The sequence below is a fragment of the Oreochromis niloticus genome, linkage group LG9 (genome assembly GCF_001858045.2).
Source record: "Oreochromis niloticus isolate F11D_XX linkage group LG9, O_niloticus_UMD_NMBU, whole genome shotgun sequence".
Taxonomy (NCBI): Eukaryota; Metazoa; Chordata; class Actinopteri; order Cichliformes; family Cichlidae; genus Oreochromis; species Oreochromis niloticus.
In genome coordinates this window covers 25,143,070-25,160,863 of record NC_031974.2, presented here as the reverse complement: position 1 = coordinate 25,160,863, position 17,794 = coordinate 25,143,070, and the positions used below count along the sequence as shown (strand labels likewise).

General features: G+C 38.6%; 1 protein-coding gene and 1 long non-coding RNA gene across 2 annotated transcripts in view; both read left to right on the top strand.

Annotated features, from left to right (window-relative positions):
- Nucleotides 1-17,794, top strand: part of LOC109200391 (uncharacterized) — a 108,022-nt gene that overhangs the window by 12,593 nt on the left and 77,635 nt on the right. The window contains 1 exon segment of the mRNA XM_025910362.1: nt 14,129-14,422. Within this exon segment, the coding sequence (XP_025766147.1) occupies nt 14,129-14,422 (294 nt within the window).
- LOC102078125 (uncharacterized) lies at nt 457-1,652 on the top strand. Its single transcript, XR_003221666.1, has 3 exons — nt 457-593; nt 1,074-1,330; nt 1,430-1,652. It is a non-coding gene; the product is annotated as an uncharacterized LOC102078125 (long non-coding RNA).

Sequence of the window (17,794 nt, the reverse complement as noted above, 5' to 3'; positions counted from 1 at the left end):
GATTGACTCACTACTGATTTTTTTTTCTCCTTCTGGTGCTCAGAAGTGATGTTAGATGTACTTAAGATAGTTTTAAACAGTGAAAAAGCTTTACAGACCTATGACCAGGGTTTGTCAAAGGGCTGCTTTCCAACGTTAATCCTGATTTAACCCACAGTGATTCAGGCAGTTTCAGCAGTGATCTCTGTAGTCCCAGAACCACCTTCCTCAGTGTCTGCACAGTCCTCTGTTCACTTGTTTCTTTTGAGACATGTCTTCAGGTTTCACGAATAGTCAAAGAATATACTCTGATTAAACAGCATTTGTAAACTCATCATGTTTCTCTGGCCAACAAAGGCTGAAAGAGTGTGGGGTCCATCATGTTTTCATAGATTTGTGGATGAAAACTTTGCTGCAGTCTTTGAGGCTTTACTTCTCAATGTTTACATGTGGTTTTACTTCTGTCACCAGGTAACATCACAGAGGTGGTGGATGAAGATGATTTGAATGAACTGACCAGGCTGGTGTTGTTCACTGCCACCCACTTCAGAGGCAGCTGGATTAAAGATTTCTCGTGGTTTGAAACTTATGATGCTCAATTTTGGCTCAACAAGGTAAAAGTGCTCATGAATACAGAACACTAACTATGAAATGTGAGTGTCTGAAACTATAACATTATAAAGTGTATATACTGTTTCTGCTGTGGTTAGTCATATTGAACATGGACAGTTTCAAATCATGAGATGAGCAAATGTACAAGTAATCCCTGTGAGCCAAAGCTCAGATTTCAGACTTCTCTAAAGGATCGGTTTCAGTTTTTCTGCTCTTGGCTGTGCGGGATATGTCAGAAACAGCAGCTCCTCCTCGGACACTATCTCTACTTTTAAGTTAGGCTTAAAATTTACTTTTTGATAAAACATATAGCTAGGGCTGGATCAGGTGACCCTGAATCCTCCTTTAGTTATGCAGCAATAGGTATAGGCTGCTGGTGGACTCCCATGATATATTGATATACTCACTTTTCACCCATAACTGTTCTCCAATTCACACCAGTAACACCATTATAAAATTTGCTGATGACTCCACCATCATAGGACTGATCGACAACAACAATGATTCAGCCTACATAGAGGAGGTTCTGCATCTGAAGCGATGGTGTGGCAATAACAACCTGCATCTGAACACAGCCAAGACCAAGGAGATGGTAATCGACTTCATGAGAACAAGGCGATCTGAGCACTCTACCCTCTAAATTGAAGGGGAGGAGGAAGAAAGGGTAGAAAGCTTTAAGTTTCTCAGAGTCCACATCTCAGAGTCCGACCTTACCTGGTCCACAAACATTTCTCACCAGGTAGGCAAAGCACAACAAAAGCTGTACTTCCTCAGAAAGCTGTGTCAGGCACAATTACCCCAGAGGCTGCTAGTAAACTTCTACCATTCCACCACCCAGAGCCATCTGACCTGCTTCTGCACACTTTGGTTCAACTGCTGCACTGTAGAGGACAAGAGGAAACTGCAGTGGGTGGTGAGGGCACCAGAGTGGGCAATTGGCACCTCACTAAGCCCGCTCAGAGACATTTGTATTGGCAGACTTCAGCGGAAAGCCAGTATCATCATCAAAGACCCCTCACACCCTGGACACTCACTTTCCCCCCCTTCCCTCTGGTAAATGCTACAGGTCCATCAGGATTTGGATTTGGATGGGTATTGATAAGATTTTCACAATTCCGATTCCATTTTCGATTCTGTTTAACGATTCGATTCTTTATCGATTCTCTTATCGATTCTTATTTTTTTTAAAAGAGAACACTAAGGTCGATTAGCTTAGAACTGTTTTATATCTTCTCTTTGAACAAGATAGAAATTTAGGAGTAACATGGCCTTACAAACCCAACAGTGAGATCTTAAGAGATCCACAGCCTACGGCTCTTCAATGGGGTGTCACAGGGTCCCCAGGAAAAAAAATTGTAAATGTAAAATAATAAAATAAATATTCTTAACATAACATAACTTATTCTGTAGCAATTACACAAGAATATCCAGTAATGTCCCTGCCTACAATTAAACACATTCACTTACCGAAAATCGGGGGCAAATGGGTGCAAGTCTTTGACCACAAACTTAGTCACTGCTCGGTGACATTCGTCTATCCTGGCCTGAAAGGAGACGCTACCGGTAGACTGCAGCGAGAACTGCCAGCCAGACTCTGTCTGTCTCATCATGGTCACCTAAATGCAGCGCACAGTAATGGCAGGTTTTGTACTAAGGCAGATCGCGCTAACATAATATGCACTGTTAGCTGATTATTTACCTGCCGCATTAACGGGAGAGGACGTGCAAACGTTACCGCTGCTGCTGGGTTGAGATTCACGAGTCCGGAGCGGAATTAAAAACACGACATTCATTTAAGGTTATCGCGTGTTTTGTGAGCAAATGCTTTTGCATATTCGTTGTGTTTCCTCCCTTAAATGAAATATCTACTTTGCAAGTATTGCAAGTTGTCCCGTTCTCGTAAAGTATAACCAAACTTTAGAGCGTTTGAGCCGCTTAGGCGCCCTGCCAGGTAAATGACACTCCGCAACGTGGTGACGTCTTTCGGGGCGACTGGAATCGATAAGGGAATCGTTTGCAAAAATGGCAAACGATTCCAAGGAATTGAAACAGTGGGAACCGTTTCTCAACAAGAACCGGGTTTCGATACCCATCCCTAATCAGGATGAAGACAAACAGACTCAATAGAAGCTTCCACCCACAGGCTGTCAAACACGCCCTACCTCCAACCTGATTGGAGGATAACTGCACTGCCAACACTCATGGACATTACACCTTATTTATAACCGTATTTTTTTGTAATCTATACTATAATGCAACTAACATTCCTACCTCTTTTAACTGTATTTATTATAACCGTATTTATTATAGTAGCAACAGCATCCCTCTTCCCCCCGACTCAATGTGCAATATCACTGATCACACTGCACCTCACAATGCACCTGCTCCTCAGATGGTATGTACGTGTATGTATATATATGTAAGCGTGTATGTGGAAATATGTTTGTGTATGTATGTATATGTGTGTGTGTGTGTGTGTGTATATATCTACATATATGTATGAATGTGTGTGTTTGTATGTATGGGTGTATCCATATGTACGCATGTGTATGTATAACTTGTGCATGTCTTTCTTGTGTAAATGTAAATGCCTGTGTTATTGTGTAGATTTACAGAGAGATGCCAAACTGTGTTTCATTGTTCTTGTAACAGTGTCAATAAAGAGCTATTATATTATATTATATTATATTATATTATATTATATTATATTATACAGGGCTCTAGACTAACTTTTTGACATGGGTGCACCAGTACGCCTAACTTTAAAAATTTAGGCGTACCGGCACAAAAGTTAGGCACACTCAAATTTTTCAACTGCACTTTCTTTGGGGGGGAAGTCCATACAGACAATATTCATTTCTAAATTATTAACTAACAATCTTGTGCTTAAAGTGCTTTGTCAATATTGTAGAAAATGTTAAACTTAATCATCATCTTGGCTCCTCTGACGACCTGTTTGCTGCTGCCTGCTGCTGAAAGGCAGTGAGGAGAGGGGACACTTGGGCAGTGCATTTATCACAGCATATAATGTGTTTTCTGGATACACTGCTGTTTTTTCAGCATTCAAAGATTGATGGCACCGTGTCAGAGCTGGCTATGAATTTCAGTCCTTAACTTAACACAAAAGTTATCAATAGTTCTTTTCATCTTTTCTTATTACCCACAGCTACATCCACTTCTGTCAGGCCTAGGCTGCTCACTCGGGCTGGGTATCATCACTGATTTCTATAATCCGTTCGATTCCGGTTCTCAAAGTCCTGATTCTATTCAATTTAGCCTCAGACAGTCAGAAATATTATAATTCTGATCATTTATCAGTACTGATACATGTGAGACTTCATCAGAATTGTGAACATCACAGCAGATGCCTTTGTGTCAAAGTAACTGAGAATAAAACACAGAAAAACATGAAGGAGATTTTCCTGGTCTGGCGTTTTATAGCAGATAACCTTAAAAATATTCTGCAATTTTGCGTAATTTTAAGAAGTTTAAATTGCTTCAGTATTGAACAGCAGAAATTAGGCTTTCTTGTCTGAGGTCATTTAAGTGAAAAAAGAAAAAGAAAAGAAAAAGACAGCAGCCGACAGCGCTGTAAACAACGGTAGACTGGTGGGTAATAAGCGAATGAATGATGCAGAAAACAGAGATTTGAGACGGGAAACTGTTCTTGAAGTACAGAGAGAGAGAGAGAGAGAGAGAGGGCATGAAGTGTGATTTTTATCGTGGTGGAAGCAAAACAGCAAAAGTCAGAGGGAATTCATGACGACATTGATCAAATGTGAAGCGTAGTTTGCTGCTTCTTTTGCTGCTGGCTCGGCAAATTTTGGTTGGAGAGACAAAACCTGCAGCTCAGAATCAGCGCAAAAAAGACCGAAACACAGCGAGGACCTGACGCATCAGAATCGCTGAGCCCCGACAGCGTGTCCGTGTTCGGGCCGTGGGGTGAGAAAGCCGAGAAAGACAAAGCTGATTCTGATGCGTCGGGTCCGCTCTGTGTTTACGTCTTTGTGTGGAATCCGTTAATGAATTGATAACGCTTTATTCAAGCTACTCACCTCTCTCTATCCACCTGCACTTTCAACTGGACCACGGCCAATCAGAGAGGTCCCGCCCCTGACTATCTCTGATTGGTTTAGTCCACGATAGGGAATAATGTGTGTCTGTTGTTGACCACACGGAGAGTTGCAGAGACTTTTTTTTTTTTGTTACCCGAAAATATTTGGTCGCACCGGTGCGACCAAATTTTTTTTTTTAGTCGCACCACTGAAAAATTTGGTCGCATTTGCGACCAAATTGGTCGCACTCTAGAGCCCTGTTATATTATATTATATTATATTATATTATATTATATGATGCACTGAGTATTTCTTCTTTTCACTCACCTTTCTCACTCACCACCTCTCTGCACTGAGTCATAGTTGTTATTAATCTCTGTCTCTCTTCCACAGCATGTCTTTATCCCGTCTTCCTTCTCTCACCCCAACCGGTCGCAGCAGATGGCCCCGCCCCTCCCTGAGCCTGGTTCTGCTGGAGGTTTCTTCCTGTTAAAAGGGAGTTTTTCCTTCACACTGTCGCCAAAGTGCTTGCTCACAGGGGGTCATATGATTGTTCGGTTTTTCTCTGTATGTATTATTGCAGGGTCTATCTTACAATATAAAGCATCTTGAGGTGACTGTTGTTGTGATTTGGAGCTATATAAATAAAATTGAATTGAATTGTTACAGAGGGACAGCCAACCAAAATGGCCTCCTAAAGATGAGGGAGCTTCAAAGATGAGGAGCTAAAATTATTAATGTGAGACTGCATTAAGGCCCAGTGTGAGATAAATAAGATTTATTTGGAAGTGTATGACATGCAAAGCTTCTTTACAAACTACTTTAATAAAAGTCATGAGAATACATCTGTGACTGGGAATGAGTATTCATGACACACAGCTTCAAAGGCAAATTTATGTCTCTTTCATTTTCAGAGTCATTTAATCCACTTTTGCATCCAAGAAATATTTCAGTGAATATATCAAAAATTTTTATTTTAGGCCAAATGTAATTCCTTGTTTGTCTTCAGAATGACTCAAAGGCTGTGAAGATGATGAAACAGGAAGAGAACTTTGCGTGTAACTGCAAGGTAATCATTATATTTATCATAATTATATAAATCACTGCATAATCAGATTTCACTGAGAGACTGAGTGATTGTAATGTATGTGTATCAGTAGATTTATGTGCAGTAATGTTTGACACCCTCTGCTGGACAGATTCTAGAGATGCCTTACAGTGGGGAGGAAGTGAGCATGCTCATCTTTTTACCTGCAGAGATCGAGGATGATACAACAGGACTGGAGAAGGTAGAACACTTACACACTCGGGATGTTCCTGGTGACTCATTTCTTAGTCAACTAAACGAAGAAAAAAAATTAGACTGACTGATTAGTCTAAAACTGACAAACTCTCAGATTAAATCTGAAATCTGAAAACTGCTTGATGTCAAAAAGTGTTTAAACAAAGTGATTTGAAACTTTTAATGACATTCTTGAATGAATCATGCTGCATAACTGTGCAGCACCTCACATCGTGCATTAACACTGCACATTATCCTCCAAACAGACAACAAAGAAGAAAAACACTTGAAATATATTAAATATGATAAGAAAACATGTTTCTACAAAAGATACTTACAAATTATCAAAATATGAAAAAGTAACAACTGAAAAATGAATAAACTGCGGCTGAAAAGTGTGGCACATTGTGCCATGCATCATGAATGATGGATGTCGTTCGAGAATTCATGACAATCACTTCAATAAAAGTTTAAATTTAAAATAACAAAACAATAAATAAATCATCCATCCATTTTCTTGTGCTTATCTGATGTTGGGTAGCAGGGACAGCAGCCGAAGCAGAGAAGTCCAAACCTCCCTCTCTCCTACAGCTTATCTGGGGAAATATCAAAGCGTTCCCAGTCCGGCCAGTAGATATATTCTCTCCAGCAGGTCACAATGTATGCCTGGTGGGAACACCTTACCCTGGAGGTGCCCCCTCAGCTGTCTCCTTTCAAGGAGTAGCAGCTCTACTCTGAGCCTTTTTCCAATAACTGAACTCTTCACCCTATCCCTAAGGGGAAGCCCATCCACCTTTTGGAGAAAGCTATTTTCCGTCGGTTGCAGCTGCGATCCTGTTTTTAAGTAGCAATTATAGGTAATTAAACAACAATAATCATGTTAACAAAAAGATCAGTCCTAGATTAACCTTTTTATGGCATTTCTCAACAACAGTGCTTTATTTGGTGGCAGATGGCTGCATAACATTTAGGAAACAACAATTTACAATTTATTGATAAATTTACTTTATCAATAACAGCTAAAACAGATTAAATTACTAGTACACTCTAAAAAATGCTGGGTTAAAAATGACCCAATTTGTAACCCAACGCTGGGTCAAATATGGACCGAGCCAATGCTGGGTTGTTTCAACTTAACAGGGTGGGTTACTGGTTTGACCCAGCATACCGGTTAGAATAACTATCCAAAAATTGGGTAAAATTGACCAATGTTTGAAGTTGAGGTTACCAAAAAATTGGGTCGAAACTCAGAACCCATCACAAGGGTTATATTACCATTAACGTTTTGGTTAAGATTTCTACTTACTATAAAATTCAGCTTGTAAAAACTAGAATCAAAACAGGTTTTCTCAAAAAATCTTTTTATTGCCACATGATACATAGTACATAGACAGCAAAATTCATAAAAAATATATAAATGAAAGTAAAATGCAAGTAACAAAAAAGTATATAATTCATTATATTATATCCATTACTTCAAATCAGTCTTTGGTTACAGCACATGTACGTGTTACCACACATGAAGACATGCTATGTAAAGACGGCTCTGTTTTTAGAACAAGTTACATGTAAAAACTCTTAATGTTTAAAAACTGATGAATTGATGATTTTTTCAGTGCTTAACATACATCAACACTGGAAAAGTGACAAGAGGGAATCTCCCTCTCAGATCATTTCATGCACCTTTATGAGCAACATTTTACACTTCCATCAGAGCTAAATGAGCCCTCATTCATTTGATCACATTTGGTTCATGTCCTGGGATTCATCTATTCCTGGGATAGATGACAGCGTGAAGGGATTCCCGAACCTGGGCGCATGACTTTGGGTAACCTGCATCAAAAACAAAAAATGCTTTGAATTCTTCTTTCTGATAGAACAAAGCCTTTTCCTGACATTTCATAGACACTCCTTCAGAAATCCAGTTCCTGGCCTATGAGTTCTGCGAGGGCTGAACCATGTATCCTGTAATTTTTTTTAAAAAGAAAAGGGTCAGTAAAATAAGATTTGAAGATTATTTGTAGTTGTTTGGTTAATGTAAAGCTGTCTTTTCTGTAGATTTCTTGTAAAATAAACAAATACAAAGAGCAGACATTTTTGAATGATCCTCTTTGTTTACATCACCCCAGCGCACACACTTTAGGAGCTGCCACTGGAGTCATTTTACTTGGACAGCACAGCGCAGTGAACTTTAACCTGTGCCTGACGTTCCTTCACTGTTCGGTCCATCACAATACTCAAAGGTTAGCAAGGATAACATTTCTCATTTTTAATTTTCATTAAAGTGAATGGACATAGATATAAGTTTAAAAAAATACAAGCAAGTGTAATTGCACAGCTTGTGTACCCTGGACCGATCATTCCGACAATTAAGTTGGTGACTTTCGTCTGTCAAGTAATGACAGGCTGCTTTCACCCAGTGTCATAGAGTAGCTAGCACTGCCTCCATCTGTGAAGAACAGATTAGCTGTATACTGAGCAGGGTCTGAATGCAGCCAACATTCACAGCCCTGCCAGGTTAACTTTTTAACAACTTAGCCTTGTGTGTTGACTGAGAACCAAAAGGCTTAATACAAATGATATTTAGAAGGCATTAAATTTGTGCTTTTTATTATACTTTGATTACACATAAACTTCGGAGTGGCGGACATTAAAGCTACCGAGGTCTAGGATCGAAGATGGAGGCTAAATATTGGTGGTGCCGGTATAAATACTCACGTATGTTGCTGTTGCCATCAGGTTTTCATTAGTAGCAAGCCAGCCAAGTGCAGGGATGCATGTGCCCTTTGTGCGGTCAAATGAATGAGGGAAAAAAGGGGGTCAGAGTATTGGCATAATCTATCTTTAAAAAATCGAAATGTGACAAATTATCATTTCCTTTCGATTTTAAAATAAAAAGATGTTGTTATCAACATAGAGTAAGTTAAATTAAATAATTGAATTAGATTAAATAGTTTAGATAGACTGTGTTCCTTTTTCTTTTTTTTTACCTTTTCCCCACAAATGCAACACCCAGTCTCATACTTTCTTTGTTCTATATACAGTGATCTCTAAATAGTTTGTCAGAGCAACCTCAGCCTCATTTCAAATAATAACTTTAAAAGACGATATCAAACATTTTTAAGTAGAAATAGCTTTCTTCATCACAAGCTGGCTGATGTTATCTGTTAAAAGTCCTGTAATGATTTTTAGAATCATTCAACTGTGTGAACTGTTATAATTCACTTTTTACTTACCATGTTTTATTTCATAGTAGTGGAGAAGTCCAGTGATATCTGATTACGTCACAGACTAGCTGAAAATGGCAGTTTGTGAAGAATGATGTGGCTTCCACTGAGGCTTATCTTCAACCCTAACAATTGGGTAATTTTGACCCAATATTTTGTCAAAGCTGCCCAAACTATGACCCAACAGAATTAGTCAAGCTCTGGAGTGAATTGAAGAACCCGTCACATTACCAACCTAACTCCTGAGTCATGACTTTTGAACCAATATTTGGTAACAATAACCCAACTTACGAACCTAAGGGTTTTACCTAGAAGTTGAGTTATGAAAATAACCCAGCATTTTTTAGAGTGTACATCTGATACTAGCTTGTGACAATATCAATGATTACTTGACTAGTTGACTAGTTGTGCACATCTCCCAATACATACACACACACACACACATGTAATGACTGATATTGTTTCCATCCCAGCTGGAGAAGGAGCTGACCTACGAGAAATTTGTGGCTTGGACTCATCCAGGCAAGATGCAAACACGTCATATTGATGTGAGGCTGCCTCGATTTACTGGAGGAGACGTATGACCTGAACACAGTCCTGAGCAGCATGAGCATGGTGGATGCCTTTGAGCACACAAAGTGTGACTTCTCTGGTGAGAACCCAGGCTCTTGCAGCACCTTTGGTATTTTGGTTGTCAGCTCAACCAGGTGATCTATATCACCACCTAGCCTTATCAGATTTTAATTTGAAAAAATCCTCTCAGATAAAAAATGAAAATGCAGCATTATGTTCATTTAAAATGTTCTCCTTTCACTTCTCTGTCACAGGCATGTCTGGGCACAAAGACTTTACTTTCAAAAGTCATCCACAAGGCTTTTGTGAAGGTCCACGAGAAGGCAACTGAGGCTACTTTTAAAGCACTGGGTTGGTGTGAGCTTCAGTCGGGCAAGATAAGGCGGGGCAATTTAAAATCCTTCATCGCAGACCACCCCTTCCTCTTCTTCATCAGACACAACCCCACCATGAACATCCTGTTTGCTGGTCGGTTCTGCTGCCCTGTGTGAGCTCTGTGTCCTTTAGAGCAGCTCAGTATCAGAAGTCTTTAGTGTTTAGTTGGAGAACCTTTCAAAATCACTGCACAACAGCGCTGTATCCATATTAATATACAGTGGTCCCTCACTATAACGTGGTTCACCTTTTGCTGCCTTGCTGTTTCGCGCACTTTTTTTTGGTGCAATTTTGCATGTTTTTTGTTTTTTGGGGGGGTTTTTTTGGGCTGTAGACCATTGTTGATCAATCTCGTGCCGTGTCTCTTGCACAGTACAGAATGCCTTCAATTGATCAAATTTACATAAATCTTCGATTGCTAGCGGTGTGACTCTGAAGTGCTGTACTGTATGTTTGTAATTTTTCTCCCCAACAAACACAACAATGTCGATGAAACGTTTTGCACCGTCAAAGGCGACCGCGGGTGTCTTTGGTTTCCTTCTATAATACTGGACTTATTTTTCTACAAAGGTTTCAACTTTGAGACTGTTTAAACAAGAGAGAAAAGTGTGAAAATGTTAAAGCCTGTCTGAGAAAAGTGTATAAAGTGTGTAGTGTTTTACAGCCTTAAAACATCTGTAATAATTGTAAAAAAATAAAGTTGGCTACTGCATGATGTATAATTTACATTTGAATCTTAATTTCTCATTGACTTCACACTGGCCAGTTAGGGACAACCAACGAGCCACATGTGGCCCACAGGACATACAATGCACAGTTCTGCACTAGATGGTGACCAGGAGATGGTATCTGTACTTTCTTATCTCGTTGTGGCAGGTTGTGAATTTCAGTGTACAGTAATTATGCCTCAGTATAAAAAAGTCATGAACACAAATAACTGAGATCATGATGGAGCTGTGTCATGTCTTATAGTCACATGGCTTTATACCAGCTCTGAATCAATAATGTGTCATGTTAAATATTTGTTGCTTTGATTCCTCTCTCCTCGTCTCTTCCTTGCCTCTTTTGTACACATCACTGGTGTGAGGGACTAATGTCAAGGAGAGGAGGCAAGGAAAGGAATGCAGAATGTAAAATCTGAGAAATTAAAAGAAGGAGAATGTTTTTTGTTTCCTGCATTTTATATAAAGTTTATAATAAATACAAACTCTTCATGACATTATTTTTGGAAGTATCCCCGCTCTGATCTGAGTGCTTTAAAAATTTGTACAGTACATCATGTTTTTTGGAAAAAATTTTTGCCTGTCTTGCCCTGACTGAGCACCACTAAATTGTAGTGCACACACTACAATAATGTACATCTAGCTTTAAATGTTTGCATTGTAAATCCAAATATTAAATTATGTGTAGGCACTAAACCACCTCCTGTCTGTGAAAAACCAACACTGATCATTTTTACTTCTTTGGCATTTTCCTGAATATACAGAAGCAAAAATGTTATCTAACGCTTAAATGAATTAAATACCATGTTTTAGTTATGAGTGTTAACTATTTGGAAACACGTGTTGTTTTCAGTCATTTAGTTTATTAAAGAGAAGAGGAACAGTTGGGTTTCAACTTTACGAAATTACCAGCTGTAATATATAAAGCTCACACCTGGGTGGGGGGGGGTAGAAAAATAAAATGAAGTAAAATGCTCAAAAATTACTAGAAAACACCAGGATGAAATGTTTTTGTTAGTTTTTTTTTTATTCAGAAATAAGTGATTAGAGCTTAGATTAGAGCTCTGTTACTATGTCTTTTATTTTATGTTTTTCTTAAATTTTTCGTTTTCCATTTTCTTTTTCTTACACTCAGATTTTTTAGACATATTACCTCAGAAGTTTTGATGGACACAGATGTACATGAAAGAAGTCTCGTCCATATAAACGGAAATGTTTGTATATATTTTTAAGTGTGTTAAATGTGTTGTTTGAGTGCTGCAGTTTGTTTTTCTACAGTTCAGTTACTCAGTATTAGTGCTCTGTTACTTCATGTAAGAAAAACAAAAAGAAATCAAAAGGAGAAGTGTTTCAGAAGGATGACCAGTGCAAAGTGTTTTTTTTAAACCACAGGTTTTAGTTCAGTTTTCTGTCATCTGTTCTCATAAATGACATCAAGCAGCAGCCTTTCTTCTCAGTCATGGAGGGCAGAGAGAAGAGAGCGCTTCACTTCTTGATCTTCGGTAAAACAGATTTTCCATAATGTTTAATACTTTTCTTTATCACAGAGACAGTTTGAATGACTTTACAACTTTTCCTCCCGTATTTTTAGCCTGAATAACTTTATGTCCTGGTAATACTCTATGCTTTAATTTTCCCATAGCGGCTTATCTCTTGGCTTCACCTTCACCTTCTGCAGGTCAGTCCTTCACTCTGTTCTTCAGCTTGTTCTGTCATACTTACATTTTCAATTTAAAGTTATTTATGCAATATAGTTCATATTGTCTTTTCCCTGATAGGTTGGATCAGATTAGCTGGATCTGGGTCCACTCGGTGCTCTGGAAGAGTTGAAATCTATAAGTCTTACTATGACTATAACTCTTACCATTACCGTTCCTCCTGGGGAACAGTCTGTGATGATGGCTGGGACTTACAAGATGCTGAGGTGGTCTGTAGAGAGCTGGGCTGTGGGATAGCTCTGGAGGCTCTTGGGTCTGCTTACTTTGGTCAAGGTACAGGAACTTTCTTGCACAGTAATGTGGACTGTTCAGGAAGTGAAACTTCTATAGACAATTGTAGGTACAGCAGCTATATTAGTTATTCCTGTCACCATGGTCGGGATGCTGGCGTCGTCTGTTCAGGTAAGAAAACTTTTCTATAATGTTTATGGTCTTATCACTTTATAATAACTGTTTTTTCTTGTACTTGTCAATACTTAGATTCTAGTTAGTTCTCATTCCATCATATTTTACTTTCCCAGAGAAGATGTTCAAATGTCTAAAACACACATTTAGGTGTTTGTTTATTTACACTCACTTTGTCTGTCGAACATGTCCGCAGCTTAATGCATATTTAATGACATAACTGATAACCCGTTACTTAGAAAAATCTTTTTTGAAGTTGTCCAATAAAAAATGTAAATACATATCTTTAACCGTGCTTTTATTTAATTGGAATACGGACAGACAGAAATTTCCACTTCAGCAGCAATTAGACACCAAACTTTCTGATGCTCCCACCTTTACTCTGAAGCCTTGTGGAGAACTTTGAGCTCAGACGTCACTTAAAGCCTAATTTACAGACTTTTTATCTTGAAATATCATGTCATCCTAAAGATCCTACAAATGTTGACAGTATTTTCTAATTCATGTCATGTTAAAAGAAAGTTATTTTTCTTTTTAGGCAACATTACAATATGTGCAGTGCAGCATTTTCAGTGCTTGTCTAAAAAAAGTGAACTCTTTAATTTAAAACCTTCTTTAGCAGCAACAACCTCAAACAATTGTGTTCAAATAGCAGCGGGCTCAAAAATAGTTTTTGCCTAAGCCCCACAAGTTATTAAGGTTTTTCATTTGCATACATAAAATGGTATCAGCTAAGTCATCGGCCAGTATGGCAGGCGCTAAGATTATCTTATCTTTTTTTTTGTTTGTTTTTTTAGAAACCCTCCCAGAGCCCACCATCTCCTTGTACAGTAATGAGGTCACCTGGGGTCAGGACGTCAGCATCACTTGCTCAGTCTCAGAAAAGTTCTCAGGTGGAACTTTTATCCTCCAGAAGACTTCAGGCTCATTCAGTCAGAGTCAAACATCCTCTACGAGCTCTGTTACATTCAATCTTCATAATGTGAACTTCGATCATGATGGACTGTACCAGTGTCAGTACATGAAAACAAGTCAAAGGTTCAACTCTTCCTCTGTCAGACTCTCTGTTACTGGTAAGAAAAAAATCCACTTTGCCAAGTTCTTTGTTTCATTCTCTTCTTTCAATAATAGAATCAGTAACCTGGTGAGATAATGCTTTCATATGTTGATAGTTTTTCAGTGAGTTTTCCAAAACCTCGTATCTCCATTTGCCCTGTTGGTGAGGTGACCTGGGGTCAGACTGTTGAAATCACATGTTCAGTCTCAACTCAGGTTTTAGGTGGATCGTTCACTCTGAGTCACATTCAGGGTTCATTCACGAGGAGCCAAACCTCCAACACAAACTCTGCTACCTTTAATATTCCTAATGTGGACTTTGATAACGAGGGATTGTACCAGTGTCAGTATAAGAAAAGAGGCTCAAGTCGTGAATTTAGCTCCCCATTAAGTGATTCAGTCAGACTCTCTGTTACTGGTAAGAAAAACAAAAACAAGTATGGACTAACTCTTGGAAAAATCAAGATACTAACAATAGTGACATGAATAAGTGATTACTGCATTTTTATCATAGATCCTTTGGTTTTTATAAACTGTAACAAAGTTATTGAAAGAGTTTTTCAATCGTAACTTTAAACATATTTAATTGTTGTATAGAAAAACAATGTATTAAAGACACAATCTGATATTCTCTATTGTTTTTGAGTCACTTTATTTATCTGATATTCTTACTGCTTTCTTTTTTTTGGGGCCATTATCAAAAATACTCTCATAGCCCACTGTAGCAAGGAGCAATCAGACAGTATTAGAGGTTAGTTATTGGTGATTGTGGAGCATTTAGCAATGAAAGAATCAAATCTAGAGTTTGCAAAGATCTATACGAGTGAATATTCATTCATCAAATCACAAGAAGCATAACAATAATATGTTAATTCTGCTCCATACCTACTGGGGGTGTAGACAAGAAACTAAGTGTTGTTTGATTCTGCTCCCTTCTTAATCCTGGTACCTTTTATTCCCCAGTGAGACTGCAGACACCCAGCATCTCCCTGACCTCTTTTAGTGCAGGTCTGGTCTGGGGTCCTGAAGGTGCAGAGATCACCAGGGGTTACAGTTTTGTCCTCACCTGCTCCATTAACTCCACATTTTCCAGTGGACGTTTCTTTCTCATCTTCTCTGACTCCAACATCACAGACAGCAAGCCAGCAGTCAACAACTCAGCCTCCTTTAGTTTCCCTGTAGCTGAGTATGAACACCAAGGCAACTACAGCTGTGTGTATGAAGTCACAGTGTCCACACGGACATTCAATTCTACTGCAACAGCACCCATTACTGTCATCATTAAATGTAAGTATAGTTTTGAATTTACGTTTTAAATAACAGAACAGCATATAGCCCACAGTGACAGCGTAACTGTGTGTGATGTGCGCACTGTGGCTACTATATTCTCTAACTCTTTACACAGTTTATCTGTTTATTCTCCCAACAAACAAGTGAGTCTCATTTGTTCACATAAATGTATGCTTAAGTAAGTCAATTTGATTCATAAAGCACATTTAAAACCAAATGCTTTACAAAACAAGACAGAAAATAAATAAAGAGAAGATAGGTTCCCAAACTTCAACTACACACTTTCAGACAACTTACATGTCAAAAAGCCTCCATCCGCTGTTTCAGTTGTTACCAAATGACTGATAAAAGAAAAAAAGTCTTCATTTTAAATTTATAAACAGTCACAGTTAATGCATGTCTGAGGTCACATGAGAGATCATTCCAGAGTCTCGATACAACTACAGCAGAAGTGTGACCCACTTTTTGTCTAAGCTTCAGTCAAGAGGGATTGGGATGCAGACCTTAAAGATCTTGAAAATCCTACAAGAAAAAGAGTATTTATGGCTTTAAACATGAACAGTGCCACTTTCTAGATTCTGTAATGCACAGAGAGCCAATGACAGACTGCTAACACTAAGGTAATGTGATCTCTCTCTCTTCTGTCCCACTGCAGCATTTTGGACTAATTGTAAGAGATGATTTGGTAACTGCATTATACAGTGCACTGCAGTGGTTCAGTCGAGGTGTAACAAAGGCATGTACAACTTTTCTAAGATCTGATTGATTTAGAAAAGCTTTTAGTCTGGAGAATTGTTTTATTTATATGTTTGTCAAATCTCAAATTTGTGTCACAGATTACCCCAACATTTTTAAGTTTTGTTTTGGGCTAAAAGGGGGTTAAAAAGTCCTCCTAGGTCTCATCTACAACTTCAGGGACAAACAAAATATGGTGTTTAATTGTAAAAAACTATGACACATTCAATTTTTTGATATAAAATATTCAGTCACTGAGCTTTCACACAGAGTAAAGATTTCCAAAATCTGAGGTAAATATAATTGTAAGTTATCTAGCTGTGAAAAGGGATGCGCAGAGAAAAAGAACAGGCCATTGTTAAACTCTGTAGCAGGTTTCATGCTGCGGGGATGCCTGACAGGACACAGAGGTGCTTATGTTAGTATGTTAGTGTTGTCTTTGTTTGGCTATTACAGCTGTTGTTCCACACTTTTGCTTTTTTGCTCCTTTTGGGTTTTTTTCTTCACCACCAGCTCAGGCCTCCACCTCTGGTCCTGCCATACTAAGTAGAGAGGATGATCTTGTTCATTGTCCTCCAACCTGTCCTGGCACTGCCCCTGAACCCACTGGACCACCCCTTCCCATTAGCTGAGCCACAAAACACATCCCACTGCCACAAAGTTCAGATAATGAGATCATAATCGCTGAATTTCCTGTGTTCGTTACCTTTGACTACACAATGATCAAAACACTACTACAGTAAAGTACTGCAGTACTCAGACCCACTGGTTATAAGACAACGAGATATCACGGCAAAGCATGTAATAGACATGCTGGTCTACTGTGTTCTTTTCACATTTACCTCTCCAAATTTTGAAATGGACATGCAAGCAGAAGTTGCAGTAAGCAGTGAGCCACATGAAAATAATCAGAGGAAAGCTTTTAAAAAGAATAATTAAAACATTTACATGTAAATACATATTAGCCACCTAGTTCACTTGTTTCTGATGATTAAGGACCCTGGAATTTACTTCATGCATTTTTTGGTCACTACCAACTTCGTGGTTTTAAGTATACTATCTCTCCCTGCTGGTACTGCAACTTCCTTATCTGCTCATGTTTTAAAGAGGCAGAGCATGAAATCAAGGGCATAATTTCCAGGGGGGTTAGGGGGGGTTATGACCCCCCAATAATTAGACCCAACCAATCAGGGGCATAATTTCCCTGATTGGTTTTCTTTACTCATTTCAGTTATTACCAGTAAAATAGTTGCATGTTTAATCATCTGGGAATTTACCCAGATTTTTTTATTTATTTAGACAGAGATCTTGACCCCCCCAATGTTCAGCACAAAGATACGCCGATGCATGAAATGGACACGGTGGACCAGCGTGGCTATCACATGTTTTGTTGTGATACCAGGTTAAGACAGAATGATCAAAACAATATGCATAAAGAGGAGCATCATTTGTCATTTTTAAAGGAGCAGATTCAGTACTGTGAAATGTCCTGAAACCTGACAGAAAGGTCCTCTAAATGTTGTTCTCATCTAGGAAAGACAAGAGTTGATTTAAAACAACTTTTTCTAAAACTTTAACAAAAAATGACAGTTTTAAAAGAAGATGATAATTACTCAGGACACCCACATTCCCATTTAGAAATACCTGTACGGCTGAATGTTTAAAACTATACCAGAATAGTGCCTGGTTTTAAATTTCTAATTTTAAAAGTAGAAAGGGAAGGGAAAGCAGATGGGCACAGGTGATGCAATAGAGTGCTAAAAAA